The following is a 24,382-nucleotide window of genomic DNA, read 5'->3' on the forward strand; positions in this document are numbered from 1 at the left end:
TAAAAAATTTTCAGTCGCCATCTTTAGGGTAGCAGTTATCCAGTGAAATTCATGGAAATTCTCTAGACTTTAAATAAGTACTCTCGCCTGAGAGGAGATATTTCTTCTTTGGCTGCAGCTGTGGGCCAAACAGAAATTTCCTTTCTTTAAGTTGGATTGTTGGTTTGGCCAAACGTAGCTCGGCATATGTGATTGGTTGACCCAGATACAGCAAGCCCTTTGCGACCTTCAGCAAAGTAGCGCCCGTCCTGTTTCATGCCTGTTCCTCTCCTGTGTTCCCGCCTAGACGTTTCCCGCAAGCCCTCGGCAAACTACGTTCCCCTCTAAATGCTGCCTGGAAAATTATCTGTGACCTGCGACGAAACAGAACCCATCCTGCTCCAAGCCCGTTCCTTCCATGTTCTAGAAGCTGCCTGAAAGTCCTATGTGACCTGCGGTGAAACAGAAGTCGTACTGTTCCATGGTAGTTTCTCCCCAGTGTTTCCAAATAGATGCTGCCCGCACGCCCACTGCGTCCTACAGCAAAACAGAACCTGTCGTGCTTTATGTCATTCCGTTCTGTGTTTCTTCTAAACACTGCCTGAAAAAATCTCTACGACATGCGGCGAAAAAGACCCTGACCCAGTTCTTCGCAAGTCCGTCATTTGTTCTCGCGAAGAAACTGCCAGCAAGCCCTCGACCGGCAGCGAAGCATTACCCGTCCTGTTCTATGCCAGTTACTCCCTTGCGCCTGCGACTGGCAGCAAAGCATTACCAGTCCTGTTCTACGCCAGTTCCTCCCCTGTGCCTGCGACCAGCAGCAAAGCATTACCAGTCCTGTTCTATGCCAGTTACTCCCTTGTGCCTGCGACCGGCAGCGAAGCATTTCCCGTCCTGTTCGATGCCAGTTCCTCCCTTGTGCCTGCGACCGGCAGCGAAGCGTTTCCCGTCCTGTTTCACGCCAGTTTCTCCCTTGTGTTACCACCTGCCCGCAAACCCACTGCTACCGTCGGCAATAATTACCCTTCCTGTTCCAAGCCTGTTCCTTCCCTATGTTGCCGCGTAGATGCTGCTTGCAAGCCCTCTGCTACCGGCGACGAAAAATAACCATTCCTTTTCCACGCCTGTTATTTTTTTGTGTTACCACCTCGATGCTTCCCGCAAACCGCCTGTTACCGGTGGCGAAATATAACCCATCCTTATCCACGCCTGTTCCTTCCCTGTGATACCGCCTAGATGCTGCCCGCAAGCCCTCTGCGATGTGCGGAGGAAATTAACCGTCTAAAATCACACCAGTTTCCTGTCCGCTCATCTAAGAGAGACAGATTGTAACGGAGAGATTCTATATTGGTCAAATAGTTTTCATGCAATCACAATTTTTGAAGTGGGATTTTCTTTATCTTTGAAAGATTTGTGCAATGAGAGTGCATGACTTGATGTAAGCTTTTGGACATACGCCATTGCTAAGCACATATATGTCTGTAGAAGAAAACTACAAAAAAACACAAATGATAAAAAAAAACACAAATTAAGCAAAAAATTGCTGTTGTCAGGATATAAACACCACACAATACTCCACAACAGGAATATGGTCAACAAACAAAGAAAAACAAAGAAAAATGGACTAACAGAACGAAAAAAAACCACAAATGATGACAGCACAAAAATACCGAACCCAAAAAATTCTACACAACAGTTGAAACGACACAGCTAAACCAAAAGACGAAACAAACATAATAGTTTTCCAAAGAACAGAAGAGAACGAAAAAAAACCCTCAAATGTTGACAGCACAAAAATATTGAACGAAAAAAAAATCAGCACAACAGTCAAAACGAGACAGAAACACGACAAAAAGAAAAGACGAAACAAACACAACAGTTTTCTAAAACAGAAACAAGCGACGTTTCGGGAACTGCTATCTGCTCCCGTCCTCAGGCAGAGACGCACATGGTACGAAAACACAGGTGGGACTTCTTTGCTGAGGGGGCTACAATATTCGATCATTACGAAAATTCCGATCGGATGAGGGGAACAGTGAGTTACATGGTGGGGGAACCGTTAGAGGAGGATACGACAGGGGAGAGGTAGAAATGACGAAACTTACTGACACACTTGCTGCTTGCCAGCTCACATAACCTGCACACTCGCATACTTGCACACTTACATACTTGCATGCTAGCATACTTGCAAACTTGCATACTTGAATGCTTGCAAACTTGCATACTTGCATGCTTGCAAGCTCGCATACATGCACAATTGCATGCTTGCAAAATCACGTACATTCACACGTACATGCTTGAAAACTTGCATAATTTTACATTTGCATTTTTTCAGACTTCCGTACTCGCATACTTGCAAACTGAAACACTTGCATACCGTCATAATTTCACACTATCATAATTTCATCCTTACACACTTGCATACTTGCACACCCACATATTTGCACGATTGCATACTTACACACTTGAATGCTTGCATGCTTGCAATCATGCACACTCGCATACTTTCTCACTTGCATACATGCAGCGTCGCATACCTGCATACTTGCACACTAGTATATTTGCACACTTGCATAATTGCACACTTGAATACTTGCACACTTAATATTTGCAAACTTGCATATTTACACACTTAATCACTTGCATAACTCTCAAACTTGCATACTTAATTACTTGCACACTTGCATTCTTGCCCACATGCATACTTTACACTGCACACTTTAAACTTGTACACTTCCAGGCTTACATTCTTGCGCATTAGCATAATTTAGCACTCACATACTTGATATATATATATATATTTAATCTGCGACCTCCTATACCTTATAATATAATCAGCAAGAAGTTTCACTTCTGTCGCGTGTAGGCTCCACGCACACATTTTATTATATTTTATCACAGGAAATGTTTATTTCGTTAAGACAGAGAACATTAACATAAGATATTCACATAATCTAGATTTTCTTTTAGAATTTTATTACAGTTATAATAATACCCAAAACTGAAATAAGTTTAATGCCAAAGGTAAATTATTTGTTCAGCAACTTAAAAAAATTAACATTGAACATTAAATTGAACAGCACACTATTTGAAATAATACCAAATATGATTACTAAACTTTAGAAAATTGTAATGGCCAAATGACTTTTGAAACCATGATGGCATAAGTAGTAATAAATTTCGGTACTGACCCTGGAGTCGGAATGTAGATTTGGATGAGAACAATGACCGACCGCAATCTGAGGCCACGGCGGCCATCTTAGATAACCTTTACCTTGAACTTAGACTAGACCTTTCAAATTTTGCCATAAACTGCCAAAAATTGCCAAAAGTGACTCAAAAGAAATTCGCCAAAATGTTTAGATTTTTAGGAAAAAATTCTGTAAAAATACTTAACATATTTGAAATTCCAAAAATTCAATTTTTGAGGGAAATAGCACTTGAAAAATTAAAAAAATTGGAATTCGAAAAACCTCAAAAACGAAAATTCCTCATGGCGACTTAAATTCCTTATCGTCTAGCGGTCCTGAGCCACCGAGGTCATGACCTTGACAATTAGAGTGTCGTGGCCTCCATTTTAAATAGGGTCATCATCGTTGTAATTTTCGTTATGGCCGCCATCTTGAAAATCCATAAACATTATACGATTTTAACAAAAATTAAAAACAATAAAAATTTAATTAATTATAAAAATTTAAAATAAAAAACCTCTGTCATTCTGAAAACAGTCCGCCATGTTTAAAATGCGTAATTTTCATCCAGAAATTCGGGAAAAAAATATTACTAAAAGCAATAGGTTCAAACCCGGCGAAGTCATTCGATTAAAAAATGACGACGGATCCTCCCTCCACAGAAGCCACCGACAGACTAACCTCCCACCACTAATACCAATGTATATATTATGGCAGCTAGTATAACGTCATCCAAAATCTTGTTTTCGTCTGCTGGAGGCCGCCATATTGGATTATGACATCACAGCAACCAACATGTTTTCATATTCTGGAGACCGCCCTCTTTGTTTATAACATCAGAGTCGCCATCTTGTTTTCGTCTGTTGAAGGCAGCCATCTTTATTTTCAGTACTTGCTACCAGGAGCACTCGTGTTATGTTGTACACACGTCCCTGCTATAGTGCACTGTCACCATATTGGTTTAATTTTTACCCACTATGATGCAGTAACTATTTATTGCCAGGGTGCCCGCCATCTTGTTGGTCATCTTGGCCACTATTTTGGAAATCTATATTTAGTAAGCTATAAATTCGGGGGAAATTCCAAAAACCGTCCAAAAACACTTGTTAAAATAATGATTGATTTAATCGATTCCTGTCCTTTCTTTTCTCTGGATATTGTAAAAAAAGTTAATTTTAAGTAAAAAATATTTATTCAATAATATATGGCGAAAAATCCTAACAGCAGCTTAGGTCCTAGATTACCAGCCTCCAGTAAGCCGATGATAACATATTGACCGCCATCTTGGAAATTCGCTACAATAACCTAGAAATTGGGACAAAATTCTAAAAATCATGAAACAAATTACTCATTAAAATAATGATTGACTCTACCGATTTCCATCCTTGGTTTGATTCTCAGTCAGTGAAAGGAGTAGCTGAAACTTAAAATAACATTTAAATATGATTCTAATTACCTTTCGTAGAGTTTGCTAACCATTCTCTACACGAAAAACGACTTTACAAAAGATACATGTCCGACGAAATAAATATGTTTTTGCTGTGCCTACAATTGAAGTCCAATTTTTCAATACTCGATACTTAGAATACCTTCCAGACAGGCCTTGTACAAAATTAGGCAAATAGGCCAAGTGTCTTCGGACTATGATGCCAGGTCATGTAAGACGTCAAACGTATATATTTTTTTTAGATATTTTGGCGGAAGATTTTTTCTAAAAACTGGAAATTTTGGCGAATTTTGGCGACTTGTTGGCAAATGTTGACAAACTCTGGCCAATTTTGAGTCATTTTTGGCTAGTATACTACTGGCATATTTTGGTTTTTATTCCTCCACTTTAATCCTTTAACTTTAATTCTTAGAACCCAGCAGTAACAGTTTTTTTTAAATTTTTATTTTGGTGGAAGTATTCGTATCACCAATTTGAAAAGAATGACTTGACCTTTAGGAAAATATGACATCCCTAACAATATGTGGTACCCTGGTTTTAATTTTTATAGATACAGCAAATTTTTAGTTCCTGAAACTTCCAAACACAAAGTAGTTGTATTGCTCTATTAGTATTTTTTTGAAGGTCACAATGATAATTTTAATTTAATTGTTAGCGATATCTTTGAAAATTGCTATTCTAAAGTTTAAAATTTACAAATCCCCATTTGGTAGTTTATCGCAGAGATAACAACTGACAAGTATTAAAATTTTCAATATATTTTTAGTAAGAAAAATTATTTGAAAAAAGGAAATTATCAAAGAGCAATTTTTTTTTACCACAAATCAAGCGTCCTATGTCCCCATAAAAATAATTAGCTAAATAGCATCGCCTTTACTCTCATCTCAGTTGTGTATGCATGAGACTATTATTTGCAATCCCTTTCAAGACCACACGGTGCTCACGTCAATTCACATACGACGCACGTGCATTCATACAGCACTTACATGACACTCGCCTCATACCCACACAACACTCAAACGATACACAGCTAACTAAACGACTAATACTGATAGCTTAATCAGAGGTCGTGAGTTTGAGTCTTACCTCATTTAAATTTATTAAATTATAAACCATTCATAAATACACACCAAGCATACTGTGGACTGGAGTAATTAACCCGGATTGAAAGTTTACCGTACACTGAGAATCATACTGGAAGTGAAACGAAAAAAAAAAAAATTGCAAATTTAAAAGTGTTTAATCGAAATAAGCAGTAGGAAGTTGTAAGTAAAAAAAAAAAGAGGTAGAAAATGTCTCAAAATGGAATGCAAAGGAAGGTTAGGAACACAGCAAAATAATACAAAATATAGAGAAATTAATAACAATATGTAACATTTATTCACCTGAAAATGAGAAATTGTATTGAGGTTAACTGCAACAAAGCAAAACCTAACTTTCATTTGTTTTCTTCCAGTTTCACGGCAACTGCGCCCCTGTTTAAACTTTAGTCCACATCGAAAACTCCTCATGAACGCACCAACCAGTCAATGTTCACTCTCCGTTTGGTGCGTGTTGCTCCCACCCCAAGCTTGGTGCACTACAAAACTTTACCTTCAACACCCTGAAAAATCAAGTTACAGTAATTGTCTGAAAGAAAGGGCTTCTATACGGTGTAATTATCTGGCAAAACTATATTCGTAACGTTCCTTGCTTCAGTTTGGTGAATATTATTGGTAACGTTTTTGACTTGCACAGTGACGAAAGACTCTGTCTTTATCAGCTTGAAATGCATTATCAAATAAAAATGCTTTCAGAGTTTTCGTTTTGTTAAACATTCGGTATTTTCAACCGATGAAAACGAGTCCGTGCATAGAAAGATGTTCATTTTTCCTCACTCTGAAGTTAAGAAGAGAAGGCTGAAACCTTTCTTATTAAAATCAATCCTGTAGGTTTCTATTCGGAAACAGTCACGGCATTTTAACAGAATAACGTTAAGCCCTTTTACCAACAGCTATAAATGTGTGGAATATAAGATAAAATGTGATAAAGATGAGCCATCGGACAGCTAACGATGACTAGTGAGAGTACGTTCTCAGATTATGTTTGAAGAACAATTTTGGGAGTGAACTCAAAATCTAGTCACCATAGAGCTATAGCAAAGCATGCTCAGATCTTTCTAGAGCGTTTGAATGTTCTGGAATTCTCCAGTAAATTTAATATCTCATTTCGAAAAAAATAAACATCCAATAAGTATTTTACTTTTCAACATTATCGGGCACATTCTTTTCTAGTACTAGTATCAATCAAGCACACCTTCAAAATATAGACTTTTCGAAGAGAAACGTTTTGCTGAATAGGTAACGATTTTCGAGCGTTACGAAAATTCTGATCACATGAGGGGAATAGCTAGGTAAGTGGTGGGGAAACCTGTAGAGGAGGAGAGTGCGTCAGTGGCGACGCCACTCCGACGCATGCACTAGCGGTCGAATGGGCCGATAGGATGGACTCCACAGTCCTTTAAATACTCGCGGAAATGACACCTGTTCATTGGCTACTGACGTGTGAGACGTCTCAACTAGGCTGTCTGTAATTCGGCACTTTCTTGGTTTAGTGTTTCCCATTGGCTCACCGTTCCCCAGATAAAATGTGGGCCAATCGCAGAAGCGGTACGAAGGTATAGTGGTTTTGATGCTAGCCTATCGCGAAATTAATCCGCGAATTTTGCATGTCTCTAGCTATGTGTTAGTAGTAACGGCCGGAAGAGAAGAAACGGCAGGGGAGAGGTAGAAATGACACAGCAGCGATGCTACGGAACTCTCGTTACGCTGCTTGTGTTAAGCTACGGCCACACAGGACGCTATGCTAGCTATGTTCGCAATGTTCGCTACGCGAGAAAAATATAGCCAGCTGCATCTCAGGTGCCACTGGCCACACCGAGCCGTGTTCGCTATACTGGCGATCAGGGCGACATCGCCAGGTGTTTGGTTCTCAGCTATTTTTCTAAACGTCGATGACTTCGCGCATGCGCAGATAAGCAAAAAACATCTGTTTTCGCCCGGAATCGCACCGTACTTTTACTTTTGCTTTTTATGCAGTTTTTTTATTTCAGTATTGTGCTTTATATAGTCATGTCAATGACAAAGTTAATTGAAGGATTACGAAAATAACCATGTTTAAGGAATAAATCGATGGAATAATATATAAGGCAGAATATTGCAGGTCAATTCCTGGGGTATTATTTCAAAGGAATGCTATCAAACTGAGTTTGGTTTTATTATGAAATGATCCATAAATTTGGTTTTGTCCTCACAAGCAACCGCTTCATCAAACGATGAAATTGTTTAAATTCTATTGTTTCTAGATTAACTTCATGAACCCATTTCTTTTTACGTTTACATACTGCAAGAGAAAGTAGAATATTATCATCGTCGGAATCATCACTTGAATCCCACGGGATGCGTATCTCCAACATCGCGAAATAGACTGATCTGTCTGGACACCTCGACCTGGCGCAGCGAACATAGCGTAGCTTTCTGTGTGACCTCGACATTAGTCTACTCCTCAGTTTTCGTAACGGTTAAAGATTTATACAACCATACTTATTTAATTTAAAGTATCTACTATTTATTTATTGATTTGTGAGATTAACTCAATAAGTATCATTCATTTATATCAGAATAGTGTGATTGAAAATGAGACTAATTTATCTCTAGCTATACCCAATAAGAAATAAGTTTCACTTCAATCGTGAGTGGACTCCACACACGCACTTTATTTTTTGTTCTTTTCGATTCTAGTCCGATCATCGGCAGCGTTTATCATAAAGTCTCGCTTAGTGTTCAAATAAATTCTACACTCCAGGCCACCTTTTCAACTTCCAACTCACGGCTCACTCCATCCCCTAGAGTATTCAGGGAAAAGTTTCACTCAAAATATCTACATTCGGCCTGGAGCTTAAGTTTACTCTAAAAGTAGTGACAGAAACCCACCTTCAACTTCTTCATTTCTTTGGCTAGATCGAGAATAAGTTTTTTTGGTTCTTTTCGATTCTAGTCCAATCATCGGCAGCGTTTATCATAAACTAGCTGCCCGACCCGGCTTCGCACGGCTATACTAATGGAAAAAAAATAAGCCACATCTCCTATTCAGCCACGTTTTAACAGTGCTCTGCAGTTCATCATTGGTGTTGAAGCGTCGTCCTCGTGGGGAAAAGGTGATAGTCACTCGGTGCCAAATCCGGACTGTAAGGAGGGTGATCAAACACAACTGAGGTGTGAGTTGGCCGCTCCACATGGTTGGTGGAAGGGGGTAAACACTCGAGACGTGTCGATTCGTGTACGAGCGATTAGGGTATCGATTAGTGGGCATGCCATGGAGAAATGAAACTGTAATCACACTGCAGGGCACTGTTAAAACGTGGCTGAATAGGAAGGAGGCATCATTTTATGCAGAGGGTATTGGAAAGCTGGTGCATCGGTACGACAAATGCCTCAATCTGCACGGTGATTATGTGGAAAAATAGAGTAAAGATGTACGTTTCTTTTGACATTAAAATAATTTCCCAATTCATTCCCGTTTTTTTATTACAGCCGATCGGAGGTTGGAAAAAAAATAACCCTTGTACATTCGGCCTGGAGCTTGAGTTTACTCTAAAAGTAGTGACATAAACCCACCTTCAACTTCTTCATTTCTTTGGCCAGCTCGAGGATCAGTTTGGTGCCGCGCGTGTTCAGCAGCACCGCTGTCTTGAGAGCCTCGTCAAACCGGATGGTGGCTGCTGCGTGGTACACTATGGACACGTTGTCGCAGAGGAGAGCCCTGTCCTTCTCGCTCAAGCCCAAGTCTGGGCAGGACACGTCTCCGGGGATGCCAACCACCTTCTTGGTCACCTCCGGGTTCTGCTGCTTCACCTTGTCGAAGATCTTCAAAGACACAATCGCATCCAACTTCGGGGTGTGCACTTCATTCAACCAATTTTAATTTTAATCTCTCTTTCTTACTTTCGAAATGTAAAAGTACTGTGTAATGTTTAGTTTTTGTGGTTGTACAGTTTGTTTGTATATATATATATATATATATATATTTGTATTAATTGACTTGTTCTATATCCCGGAGTCCTTACCTCCATATGGGATCTACAGAACAAAAATTGAATAAATAAATAAATAAATAAAAACAAACCAAAAAATTAACACACGTTTCGAACATAATTACCTCGTGACATTGTTAACAAAACCGTGACACGAATTAAAGTAACACTTGCTAAGAATACGATTTATCATGATAAACCTGACAGTTACAATCAAACTGCTCAGCTTTGCTACCAAAAATAACAACATGAAAAAATATAAGCTTATGAACATTTACTTTAACGCTAACAAGGTGAAAATTCAGAAATCGAATATCATGTATTTAAACACATTTGGAAAAACAGAAGATAAGATTTAATCATATTTAAAAATAAAATCTTTAGTTTCCATGCAAAACTAAAATTTCTACGTTGAAAATTGATTTGTGTTTCGAAGTTGCAAATAATTATTATGAAGTTTATTCAAAAAAATGATCCAAACCAAAAACACACTAACTCCTAACATGATAACTAATGCAATGTCTGTATTCGCAATCAAAGCCTTAAATGAACCACATGAGCAAGTTGGGGCTATAAGTGATCATTGAATAAGATTTTTAAGTCATAGAGCCCAAGTAGAGCAAATAAAGATGTTAGGGGTAATTATATTTTAATTTTTTTTAACATAATTCGAATCAAAATAAGTTTAAAGTTGATATAAAATTGAAATCAAAACACCTACGTTTTATTATGCCAGTATTAAGCAAATGTAACAGATTTATTTGGCTCCACTGCCAGATTAAAAAATAAACTTCGACGGAGTATGGTTGATACCCCAAAATTATGACGTGTGGTTCAAAGATGAGTTAATCGAGTTCGCAGACGAAAAAGCAAACATTGAATACCCAAACTGTGAAACTGGAATACTGCTGTAACTTACAATAAAGAGCAGTTATCGGTACATATAAAGTATTCTGCGGCTGTGTGGTGGTAGCACTACTGACCGGGCAGGTGAACAGGTCCAGCACGCGCTGCGAAGCCGACACGCCCTTCTTATCGCGGACCAGCAGGTACACAGTGGTCACGCCAGGGCAGCTGCGCAGCATCTTCTCCAGCAATACCTTGCCCATGAAACCGGTGGCGCCCGTCACCAGCACCACCTGCCCCGCTAGCGCGTCCGCGACGCGGTTAGGCAGCATTCCGTCGTCGTCCCCTTGCACAGCACCGCTCTCGCTCTGCGACACCATGGTGCCTGTGGACAAGCCCTAGCTCTCTGTTTCATGTTGCACACGAAGCTGGTGAAGCCAGTCACCAGCACCGCCTGCCCCGCTAGCGCGTCCGCGACGCGGTTAGGCAGCATTCCGTCGTCGTCCCCTTGCACAGCACCGCTCTCGCTCTGCGACACCATGGTGCCTGTGGACAAGCCCTAGCTCTCTGTTTCATGTTGCACACGAAGCTGGTGAAGCCAGTCACCAGCACCGCCTGCCCCGCCAGCGCGTCCGCGACGCGGTTAGGCAGCATTCCGTCGTCGTCCCCTTGCACAGCACCGCTCTCGCTCTGCGACACCATGGTGCCTGTGAACAAGCCCTAGCTCTCTGTTTCATGTTGCACACGAAGCTGGTGAAGCCAGTCACCAGCACCGCCTGCCCCGCCAGCGCGTCCGCGACGCGGTTAGGCAGCATTCCGTCGTCGTCCCCTTGCACAGCACCGCTCTCGCTCTGCGACACCATGGTGCCTGTGAACAAGCCCTAGCTCTCTGTTTCATGTTGCACACGAAGCTGGTGAAGCCAGTCACCAGCACCGCCTGCCCCGCCAGCGCGTCCGCGACGCGGTTAGGCAGCATTCCGTCGTCGTCCCCTTGCACAGCACCGCTCTCGCTCTGCGACACCATGGTGCCTGTGAACAAGCCCTAGCTCTCTGTTTCATGTTGCACACGAAGCTGGTGAAGCCAGTCACCAGCACCGCCTGCCCCGCCAGCGCGTCCGCGACGCGGTTAGGCAGCATTCCGTCGTCGTCCCCTTGCACAGCACCGCTCTCGCTCTGCGACACCATGGTGCCTGTGAACAAGCCCTAGCTCTCTGTTTCATGTTGCACACGAAGCTGGTGAAGCCAGTCACCAGCACCGCCTGCCCCGCCAGCGCGTCCGCGACGCGGTTAGGCAGCATTCCGTCGTCGTCCCCTTGCACAGCACCGCTCTCGCTCTGCGACACCATGGTGCCAGTAAACAAGCCCTGGCTCTCTGTTTCATGTTGCACACGAAGCTGGTGAAGCCAGTCACCAGCACCGCCTGCCCCGCCAGTGTGTTCACCATGCAGTTAGGCATCGTTCCGTGGTCATGGTCATGTTGCCATGCCTTCTGTAACTTACCTCTTGGAGTTTATGAAAGAAAATCTCAAGAATCACCTGGCATAGTAGCTCTGAACACTCGAAAACTTTTTAAGGCCTTCTGATCACTGCTTTGATGCAATTAATTTACATGCCCTAGATGAGCAATTAGTTAGGTGTTCAAGATTTTGGAGACTGTTTGGGCAAACCTTATTGTGTTGTAGGACACGCTGATAAAGGAAATTTTTCCAAGGAACATGTGTTGTAAAATGCTCCCTGCTGATCGTCTGGGAAGACTTGGCTTGGATAGGAGAAGCCGAGGAGTCCTAGCGAGGCACTGCCTAGGACATACACGAATTCGTAAGGTGCGTATGCATTTGCGAGCCACTAGTGAACCTCTGATTCTCGTGAAAGTGACGAGGTTTGCAGATCCGAACGAAATACATGGTAACAGTTCGTTAACGCTAATTCTCGTGATTGGGACGAGGTTTGTAGCGCCTAAGAACTGCGTGTTAAGAAATCGTGAACCTCCAGGTTCCATCGTCTATTTTAGTTTGTGCCTATTGATTTTGTTTCACCGTTTTTATTTGGTTATGAAGCGTTCAGAGGACGATTTACTGAAACTTATTGATATTTATATAAACAAATATCAACTATGGGATCGTAAACATAAGAATTATTTCAAAAAAGTTAAAAATAATATGGTTGGAAAAAATGAAAGAATATTATTTGTTGCTGGCTTCTAGCTGGCGTGAAAAGAAAATTAAAAAAAAAAAAAAAACGAAAAAGGTAAGGAAATGATAAAATACAAATAATGACAATGTTATATGCTGTAAAACTCTTGCCTAATAAAAGTATTAGCTTCATATTTATTGAACAAATGTTTTGTAATTTTTATTTTATAAAACTTGTAAGTATGTATCTGCTTCATAATTGAAAATACGTTCAAAAGATGGTCAATAGATTTGCAATGTATTTTTTTTAACTGTGTGTTGTAAATACAGTTTATACATATTTTTAGGAAGACAACTCGTGGTTCTCGGCTAAATCCTTTATTTTTCATGGCTCGCTGGGAGTTCTTTGTGAAATAATTTCAACGAACGGTTCGTCTCGCAAATGTATATTCAGATTTACAATGGCTCCAAACGGCAGCAATAACTTTGATTTCGCCACGAACTGACGTTCATACAGGTGGGACACAGACAATTTTTACTAAATATGCACAATAGTCAAATTCAGAAACCAAAAACTAAAATTGCTTTAGTTGGATCGAAGATAATATGGCGATACATTCATACATGCGCTGACGAAAATACGGCAAGATTATGCTTGGTACAATAAGTGTATATATAAGTTAATTTCACATTTTAGTACATAAATAATTGTTTTCATATTTCGCAATGAATTTTATCTTAAACGAATAACGTTACATGCAAAGAGTGCACTTGGGTTAAAAATTTTAAGAAATGTTGTACATAAAATTTTTCTAAATATTAATAGCGTTGGTTGCGTCAAAAGAATGAATGATGATACCTAAAACACTATAAGAGTGTCTTGGGCAAAATGCTGATGTAGACTTCCATGACGAAACAAAATATATCAACCAGAATACGTATTTCAGTATCATAAATTTAGCAAGTTGAACTACGAGAGAAAACCTGTGTGTTCAACCAGCGAGAAGAAAGTCGACGAGTGCTGGCTGGCTGACAAGATCAGAGAAGTTCAATAAGCACCTGTGTTTACAACTCCGACTGCTCACCCTGTTTCCTGCCGTAACCGGTTGCTTACCTTGAGCTACAAAGCAGCTCTTTTTACATACAATTATCGAAGATAATGAACTCGACTCTGTGCATCTAGATAAACCAGGGAGATTCACAGCCTTTGATAACGCGTGACTTCTGCACAGCACGCAGGTAGGCCGTAAAACGGCACAAACTTATTCGTAGGACAGGAGGTTAGTTTTGCAGAGAGGAATCGAGCGACCGTGTCCTCGAAAATAAGTTAAATAACAAGAATCTTACACATTTGTAGAGTGTATTTCAGTGGCCTGAAAACTTTGGGAAACAATGCCATAGAAAAAAATATATTCCTTACCCGCAACAAATGAAATTCTGCGCACGCTCACGGACATTTTAGCTCACAGTCATTTGAGTTCAAGTCTGAACTTTATGCATGAGTTGCTTGGAGTCTTCGGGGGCCACTTAACATTTTTAAAACTAAAATTATTTGGTTGAGATGTCCCATTGCAGTTTGTTCAGGTATATGAAATCTTACTGTCACGATTAAACGAGAATGTTTTTAAAATGAAACTTTTTTTTTAAGCCGGTAGGGTTAAGTCGAGGCTATGACGTCATCAGAGCGTTTCAAAAATTTTAACGCTCCGATGGCAACGAAAAAATAATGCGTTCGATGACATTTGTTCCCGCTAGAGTCCATGACTAATGGGTGCAATTATGTCAGGGAGGCGGAATGATACGTGCGATGCTCACTGGTGCTTTTAGTGCGCAAGGATCTGAGTGCTTATTCTAAGTTTATCGTTTTGATAAAATTTGTCTTATCGATTATCGTTCGTCATCGACAGTTTAGTTTTCTAAGTTTTTCTGTGACGTCCGTCTTGATGTGTAAAATCGTTACAAATTATAGTTTCGTAACGAGAGAGTATCTACTCGCTATCGAAAAGCCCCACACGATGCCCATTTCCTTGGCCGTTTTTATGCTTATTTTCTACCTGCGCACCTTTGCTCCAGTGTAGATCACAATTTAGCATCTTTCCAATAGGGCATGGCTCTGGGTTTAAAAGTTTTCATGCCCAAAGTTTTACCTGAAACCGTACTAGAACGTGTTCTATTCCTGCTATACACACGAGCCGAAGTCGTAAAGATGGCGGAACCGCGTTGCTATCATACACTGGTACATATTCTCTTTCATTAATATATGGAGACGAGCCAATAGTATTGATGTGCCAAATGAAACTTTCTGATAGTGGAGCTATCCTGGAATATATTTTGTTAGCTTAGATATACATGGATAGAAATAATCAAAATCTAATAATAAAAATAATAACCATTTTACAATTGTAGCACATCGATTAAGTGCGCGGTCTCGTGTTTCAGGCGGAGGATAAACGTGGTTCAAAACCCGTCTCTGGAAAAAAAAATTAACTGATTGTTACATTAAACCATTTGTACTACATGTAAAATTTAAGACAAGTTTCTTTGTTTAACTAATTGCTACAATTATTTCAATTCATATCTAAGTCCATTGGTTTCGTCATTGCATGCTGGATAGAACTAAAGACTTTTTTTACTAATAATAGAAGTAAATAATCTGAACTGAATTTACTTCAACAAAAAATTAAATCTCTACATGAAACAACTTATTCATTAAGAAATGAATGTTCATACACAAATTATGAATAAATAAAACATTTATAGGTAGGACTGCACATCTGGCAAATGAAAATACGAGATTGTTTTCTTTCACTTAAAATTATAGTTTACCTTACATTCCGCTTGTTTCTTGGTCTCGCTTGTTATTAACAGTTTCTCAAAGAACATTCAAAAATGATGGTTCGGTGGCATTTTGAACTATTTAGATTAAATGAGCACCATTATTACTGCGAATTATCTCCATGAGCTGTCCAACTGCATGTAATTATAAGACTATAATATAAAAAACCTACGTACATCAAAGTAGATACCAATTACTTTATGGGCGTTTTAAATTATAATATGACCTCATTTCCAAACGTGAATAGCAAAGAAAATCTAATCTCGTTAAGTCGAAAATTGCACAAGATTATTTTTATACCTACTAAGTCAACTTAATTGAATTTTCTTGCAAGAGAAGCATAGATTATAAAGTATCAAAAATCCATTCCCAATATAAATAATTTTTGAATAAGACTGAATTTTTTTTCGAGTTCGGGTTATTTGACAGCAACATATTTATGTTTACATAGATAAGCAGTTCCTTTGGTGGGCAACGGTGTTGGCTGTTTTTATGCTAGTAGTTTAGGTATCGTATGTGCACAGAAACAAATTTTTTGCTTTTCATCTGCTTTACAAACTTTCGCAGTGTCACCACAGTTGTAAACTCAATTTTTTGATAACGGGAGTGTGTGAAATACATAGTTTATAACTACAATTATTTTTGTTCTACCAACCAATAAAATTTTGGTTATAAAAATCATTACATCTTTAATACAACATATTTTCGTTTCAGAAAAATGCGTTTTATTTATAATAATTAAGAAATATAGGTATAAGTTGTTTTTCATTCGTTACGTTGCCACTGTATGTTTTATTTATAATACTTAAGAAATATAGGTATAAGTTTTTTTTTTATTCGTTACGTTGCCACTGTGACGTCATGCCCACTTTCAAGTCTCAGAGGAGAGGAAATCGAAAAACTCGAATTTACCCGAGCGACTGTAGCGTCTTAACGATTACCTACTTAGAGTACACTTTATTTGCTCTCGATATTTTCTGTCGTTAGAAACCCTATCGAGATGACTCGATGGATGTAACCTTATGCTGAAAATAAGCCCCTGAATTGGCGCGCTGTCTTCTCGTCATGCAGCGAGCAACTATAAGACTTTGAGTGGTGCCGTGGAGATAAAGATAAGAATGTGATTACTGTTGTGCATAAAAGGTTCAAGTTAAATACCTGCCGTTTTCAACGAATTTTTACTCTTAAAATATTATAAAGGAAACTTCCTGGGCAGTTTTTAAATCGCGAGTGGTTTTCTAAGATATTCACGCCGTTCGGCAACCAAATACACGTCTTTCAACGATAAGAGCGATGGCCATTAAAGCCACTGATGACTTAAGTAGAGTAAAGGGATTCTCGTCTTTATAGGTCTCTTCTTTTCTCATCACTGCCTCACGAGTTGCCCTCTTAAGTCGAGAGAACGCGTGACGTAAACACGTAAACAATGAAACACGCGTATATTTTTACACGCCGTATTCCAGCACACGCATGCGTCAGTTAAAATGTTTAAATGAGTATTAGCAATTTGGCGCAGTGAAAATTAATTGATGTATAACTAACAGGTGACCAGACAACAACTAATGTTGATTTTGCATTGTGGATAAATTATGCTTAACCAGGTGGGATTTAAAGCAAGCGAATCATTCAATATGCGATTTCCCAAAAAAACATAAATTTAAAATAAGTTTTAAGTCTCCACCAAAAAAAGTTTTTCTTTTTAAGTAAATAAGAAAATTGTGTCATCCAGAAGGTTAACTCTGAAGCATATTTTTCAGACATACGTAATTTTGACCGCTTAAATTACTTTGTTTTGAATGCCTTTTTCACAGCAAGAAACTACAAATTGGTTGGATCAAATTGTGGTGTGATGTTTTAAATGAGAACAATGTTACCGGTGCTAGAAATACAAAGGTAGGCTAAGACAGTGTCACTAAACCACTGATGTCCACTGATATAGGCACCAATTGACGACACATATCAGCACTTCAAAAATTTAAAAATTCTATATTCAAGGTGGGGAAAAGTACCACACACATGTAAAGAAAATTACCATATAACGGTAGCACATTTTTACAAGTTAAGTACGAGAAAATAACTTACAACGAAAGAGAAAATTTCACAAAAAACACATACAAAAATTTTGTTATCTATAAGTAAATATTCCTACACTGCAAGGGAAAATACTGAATACATTAAACGCTTTAACCAATACCTATTTGAGTTCTGCTAAATTTCTGTTTGTACTTTCACTCAGTCAAAAGCGAAATTTAAATTTTAGATTTTACACTTACCGATGGTGGGATTAAATATGTTGTTCTTTTTCATAGAATTCCGATGTTTTACCTACCATCTCTCCAATAAGCTAATATTACTTTTTCTAGAAATCAATACTTGGAATATGTAAAAAAAAGTGGTTGTGTACTTATTTACGCGTATTAGAAGCTATAATTCTTTTTGATGTAGGACATTGAACTATTTTGAAATTTACTGTAAAAAATATTAATCAAATAAATACTCAGTATTCAATATTAATATAAACATGTGTATAAAATAATTATTTGATTTAGTAAAATATTCAACATAAATAATAATTAATAGTGCAAATCAATTAATAGGCCGAATGTTTATTATAATTTGTAATTTTAATTATTTATTTAAAATATTGTAATAATTTATGATTTATAAAGCGAATACATTATACATACGGGAACATAACATCACTTATATAAATACACTTGAAAAAGTTTATAAACACAATTTCTATAACTAATATTCACAATAAATAAATGTTTTAATTATATGGACCATTATTGAATATCAATCACTACATTTCAGAAGGCGACTCACGCGTAATGCCACACCCGCCGCTGGAATTCGCTACCGGAACAGATACGTCGACTATTTAATTATTCTATTGCAGAACGAAAGGTTAAACTATATAATGATACGTCTTTGATAAAAACGAAAAAGACTTGAAAAAATACTTAATCACGGCTTGGACCTGATTTTGACAAGAAACTTCATTAAAATACTGCCCACCTTGTTAAAATTAATTAAAAAGGTAATAAATAGTTTCTGTACACGGTAGATGACTAACAATTATTATTAAGTATTAAAGGATAGTTGTATTATTATAAAGTTTTATTTTTATTACATATGAAAATTTATGGATATAAATTTCCTAACCAACGTAATTAATTTAATATTACGTTAAGTAAAAATGGAGGCTATAGGCTTGCCTAGTTTTGAATACTCGATCCAATGGAATGAGCTGTGTATTTCATACTATTATAGCAATACGATAAACAAATTTAATGTATTTATATAAATTTGCTTAAAGCACAATTTCAATAGTCCAGTAATCTGTAATTTTAACAAAAATTCCACTGCCGAGTTTTGAACAACGTTTCTTTAGCCTATTAACTTTGCACTATAACCACTGCGCTACAAAGCCCGGCAAAAGACTAAATGAGAATATTTATTTTAAATGTTTCAATACCATTACAATTAGGTTTTTAAAACTTGAATTTACTCTTTACTATGACTATTTTAGTTTAACAAATATATTGAAGGTGTCGTTTCACTATTATAATGTTTAATTTGGCACACCAATACGTTTGGTATGTCCCCTAATTTTTATAAAAGTGACTATATATGTATGGGTTTATGTTAATACACGTGCGTCCGCCATCTTCCTGTGAAAATGTCGTTACATGGTGCGTGCGCATCGTAAAAGTTCACTCACATAATTTTTCCATAACGCGCCTGAAAAAGTATAACTTCAACAATTTGATTTAAAAATGCAGAATTATTTAAACTGTAACGTAAAATCAATTAAACAAATGAAATTTTCACAAAATAATATGTTCAACTATCCTCAAAATTTTAACATACTTACAAGAAAAAGAATTAAAAATAACACACAGTAGATGGTAATTTAAGTAGGCCTAGTTTTCGTAAAAGTTATTTTAACATACAGAATATAAAATAACTAAAAATCATTATTAGGATACGATTTTGTAATAGTGTTTAGGTCATCCTAACTTCCATATTACATCACCAAACAAATATGAGCGACACTTCCAGCACTCGCCAGTAATGTGTAAACATCTAATCTCGGTAACGAGGAGATTAATGTGTTATCATGTGGCAAACAAACCTATAATACGAAACTCGGACATGAAATTTAACGTATAATACTTTAAAATAATTGCGAGCGTTATAAATATACGAAAAGTATTCATTTTAGGGAGGAAAAATGTAAAACGTTTTCCCCTTTTTAAAACCTAACTGTAATTCTGTTTATCAAGATGGTAATAACCTAACCGAACCAATCCAAACCCAAACCAGATTAGGTTAAGCTAATATTTTTTTATTTCCTACAATTTTTCTCAAAGTTGGTGTATGTGATGCGCATCAGCTAGTTTCGGAACAGTTATGACGCAATTCATGCCCTGGTGTAGTCAGGGTGGCTTAAAACAACAAAAATTAAACTTAAATCACTCATAAACATTTTCTTTTCCATATACACACACGAATGAATCACGTGGGTCCGCCATATTTTCGAGGTTACTGAGACTTCCTCGCAGATGCAGCACTGTGGTTACGCATTTCCTTTTTATAAACACGAAATTACTCCTGCGAAATGCCTTATATCGAGACCTAAGATGTTTACACATAAAAAAAAAATTCTGATCCTTCTTTCAATGTGCGCAATAAGCAATGGCTTAGTGAATTTTACAAAAAAAAAAAAAAAAACTTAAAATTTACTGTGCAACAAAATTAATATATTCTTTATATTTTTTTTGTCAGGATTACAACAATCTAATACAAAAAGTAAACAAATTCTAATCTTCTACTTTACGACTGGCGTATTATGACATGTCCTGAATACATTAGACTAGGTTTTCATTAGGTCATTTAATTTTCGCACAATATTTTAAATTCTGGTTTCTACTGGAATTTTATAGCCATACTACAGAATAACTTTACATCATGGCTATTCTTGTAGTTTCATTTGTCCTGTTGAATTGACACAAAGATACTGCACGGAATTATTCTGCTCATCATCAGGCAATAATTCTCGTACAATTTGTTATATCTTATTAATGTAGGTATGTAGTAATGGTATTGTAGACCACGGTTAGTTCCGTTTTCAAACGCAAGGTTACATATTTTGGCCATACAAGATAGAGATATTAAACTTATATTTTTGAAAAAATATTTTCCACTATTTTTACAAATATTAAGATCGCTCCAATTACTGGGCATTTAACTGTTTCATTCGACGTATGGGAACACAGAGAAAGCCGACAGAAAAGCAACAAAGCTTAAAAACTTATAATACACACACTGACGAGGGCAAAATTTTTGCTGTAGTTTTGTTTTGCAATGGCCGGAAGTGGGAGTTGGCTGCTCGGTTTTGGAAGGACAAGGTCAGTGAGTAAACATATTTGCCGACGGCCAACGAGGAAAAGCTGTACTGACGGCCAACGATGAAACAGATGAGCCAACAAACAATGAAGAAACAACTGTGCCGACATCCAACGAGAAAACAGCTTTGCCGACGGGCAACGAGGAAAAACATGTGCTGATGGTCAACGAGGAAAAACATGTGCTGATGGTCAACGAGGAAAAATCTGTGCCAACAGACAACGAACAAATATCTGTGCCGATAGCCAAGGAGGAAACAGTTGTATCAACAGCCAACGAGGAAAAAGCTGTGCCAACAGCCAACGAACAAACATCTGTGCCGATAGCCAAAGAGGAAACAGTTGTATCAACAGCCAACGAGGAAAAAGCTGTGCCGATGGCCAACGAGAAACCAACTGTGCCTAATACCAAGAATGAAACAAAAGTTCCGACGGCCAACGAAGAAACAACTGTTCTGACAGCCAACGAGGAAAAAGCTATACCGACGGCTAACGAGGAAACAGAATAGTCGATGGCCAACAAGGAAGAATCTATGCGAACAGCCAACTAGAATACAGCTGTGCCGAGAGCCAACGAGGAAACAGCTGTGCCGACGGCCAACGAGGAAACTATTATGCCGACAGCCAATGAGTAAACAGCTGTGTTGACGGACAACGATAAAATAAATATTTCGTCGGCCTGTGAGGAAACAGCTGCGCCGACAGACAACGAGGAAACAGCTGTGCCGACGGCCAACGAGGAAACTATTGTGCCGACAGCCAATGAGTAAACAGCTGTGTTGACGGACAACGATAAAATAGATATTTCGTCGGCCTGTGAGGAAACAGCTGTGCCGACAGACAACGAGGAAACAGCTGTGCCGACGGCCAACGAGGAAAAAGCTGTGACGACAGACAGCGAGGAAACATCTGTGTCGACGGCCAACGAGCAAACAGCTGTGTCGATGGCCAACGAGGAAACAGCTGTTCAGACGTCCAACGAGGAAACAGCTGTACTGATGTCTGTCTATGGGTCTCATAATGGTTAGGATATATTACTCTGGTGTAATTTAAAATCCTGTTGAAAACTTAACTGTAAAGGGAAATGCACAATGGCAGGTATAATTAGACTTAATTATATCCACTCTGATACTTAGTTAATAAATTTTTTAGGAGTTTATAAATAGCGTTTGAACGCCCTGGGCATTGCACGTCGATTGGTGGCACATCCAGGCGGCTACCTAAACGTATGACCCATGACTGTGACACTGTGTGTGTCGAGTTGGGGCTCACCAGCCGAGCTGGCAAAAGGCCTTAGATGCTTGAAGCCAGCTGCACTGCTCGCGCGGAATCACTCGCTACTCGCCGGTGAGAAAAGTCACGCACCACAATACACAGGATGTTTCCAAACAACGCCCCCATCGCCCGGTAGGAGTATCCTTGCGAGTCATTATGAGTGAACCATACCTACAACTTTCACCATAATACTAGGAGAGTTATATCTACGCCTATAAAAATCAAATATTAAAAACATATCTTTATGAAATTTCGGAAACTACTTGCAGCCAAGCAAACAAAAACTGCGATTAATATTTCTCTAAATGATATCTTACACCTGTGTAAACATAGTTGACAGTATCATACCACATCAGTAGTAAAATTGTAATATGGGTAAGGAAAAAAAAATTGTAGGATAAAATTTTACAAAAAATCGCTTATTAATTTTTAGCGGAATACTATGATCAAGTAAAAAAACATTCAGGAGCGTACGCAGAATTTTATTTGATGAAGTACGAGAAGGGGGTGGGGGTTAGAACCACACTCCCAGCTGTTTGCTTTCAAATTATTTACACTGGTTGACGGGAATGATATATATTTTAGGATTTCTGGAGAGAGGGAGGGATATATTCTCCCTAACAGCGTACGCCCCTGTAAACATTAACAAGAAAGGTAGTCACGTAGAAACACTTCCTGGTCATTCGTTATCGAAAAACGTGCCATATAAAATGACAGAAGCTAAGTTGCAGTCACCTGACAACCAGGCGGGCAAGAGACAGCGTGGCGGCCACACGAGGCCAAGGACTTAAGGCGGGCAGGCGCCCGTGTGGAGGCCGCACGAGGCCCAGGACTTCAGGTGGACAGGCGACCGCGTGGAGGCCACACGAGGCCAAGGACTTCAGGCGGGTAGCCGACCGCGTGGAGGCCACACTAGGCCAAGGACTTAAGGCGGGCAGGCGCCCGCGTGGAGGCCACACGAGTCCCAGGACTTCTGGCGGGCAGGCGACCTCATGGAGAGAACACGAGTCCCAGGACTTCAGGCGGTCAGGCGACCGCGTGGCGGCCACACGAGGCCAAGGACTTCAGGTGGGCAGGCGACCGCGTGGAGGCTACACGAGGCCCAAGAATTCAGGCGGTCGGGCGACCGCGTGGAGGCCACACGAGGCCAAGGACTTAAGGCGGGCAGGCGACCGCGTGGAGGCCACACGAGGCCAAGGACTTCAGGCGGGTAGCCGACCGCGTGGAGGCTACACGAGGCCCAAGAATGCAGGCGGTCAGGCGACCGCGTGGAGGCCACACGAGGCCAAGGACTTAAGGCGGGCAGGCAACCGCGTGGTGGCCACACGAGTCCCAGGACTTCTGGCGGGCAGGCGACCTCATGGAGAGAACACGAGTCCTAGGACTTCAGGTGGTCAAGCGACCGCGTGGCGGCCACATGAGGCCTAGGACTTCAGGCGGGTAGCCGACCGCGTGGAGGCCGCACGAGTCCCAAGGCTTCAGGCGGGCAGGCGACCACGCGGCACGCGGTGAAAGCTGTCTTCCCGTCGTCGGCTGATGACGTGTCAGAGACGCATGCGACCCGGAAACGTTGCGTCAGCGCGCACGACGCCTCGTGCAGTTCCTCCAGTGTTGCCAGACGTACCCGAATTCGGGTACCTTGTCTGTACCCGGTACCCGAGAGGATCTGCTAGGGTACTAAAATGTACCCGAAATTATGAAAACGAAAAAAGGCAAAAAATATTTATTAACAATATTCACTTGAAATGGAAAATCAATTACGATGCAAAATAGTATTTGGCCTGGTCGTAAGGCACTGACAACAATCCCTATCTATATTCCTAAGTATCTCTGGAGGTCCACAGGATCAAGTTGCAGCTAGTAGCAAGTAAACAGATGTTATCCAACCTTACGTTGGCGAAAATTGATTCACACTCAAATCCTCTTCAAGATGTAAGCCCTCTAGGGGTATACTTGAAGAAATTAATTCTTGTAATTCATTAATTCAGAAAGTGTTATGTTCTTCCTCTGTTCTGATAAGTAGTTGGTTTTTCTTGGGTTTGAACTGAATCTTTTTATCTTCTATGCTGATAATATATATAAATATAATAATAATAATTTTGAATATATACTTCGTTTATTCTTCTTGGGTGTGGAATATAGAACTCCTCAAGATTAATACAAATTTATAACATAAAATAAAATATATGTT

General features: G+C 39.3%; 1 protein-coding gene across 1 annotated transcript in view; it reads right to left on the reverse strand.

Moving 5' to 3' along the window:
- LOC134529536 (putative fatty acyl-CoA reductase CG5065) overlaps window positions 1-24,382 on the reverse strand; it is a 61,596-nt gene that overhangs the window by 16,619 nt on the left and 20,595 nt on the right. Inside the window, exons 2-3 of the mRNA XM_063363732.1 lie at window positions 10,672-10,919; window positions 9,273-9,521 (exon numbers count right to left, since the gene is read on the reverse strand). Coding sequence (XP_063219802.1) covers window positions 9,273-9,521; window positions 10,672-10,914 — 492 coding nt within the window. The 5' untranslated portion in view covers window positions 10,915-10,919. The remainder of the gene's footprint in view (window positions 1-9,272; window positions 9,522-10,671; window positions 10,920-24,382) is intronic.

This window comes from Bacillus rossius, chromosome 2 (genome assembly GCF_032445375.1).
Source record: "Bacillus rossius redtenbacheri isolate Brsri chromosome 2, Brsri_v3, whole genome shotgun sequence".
NCBI lineage: Eukaryota > Metazoa > Arthropoda > Insecta > Phasmatodea > Bacillidae > Bacillus > Bacillus rossius.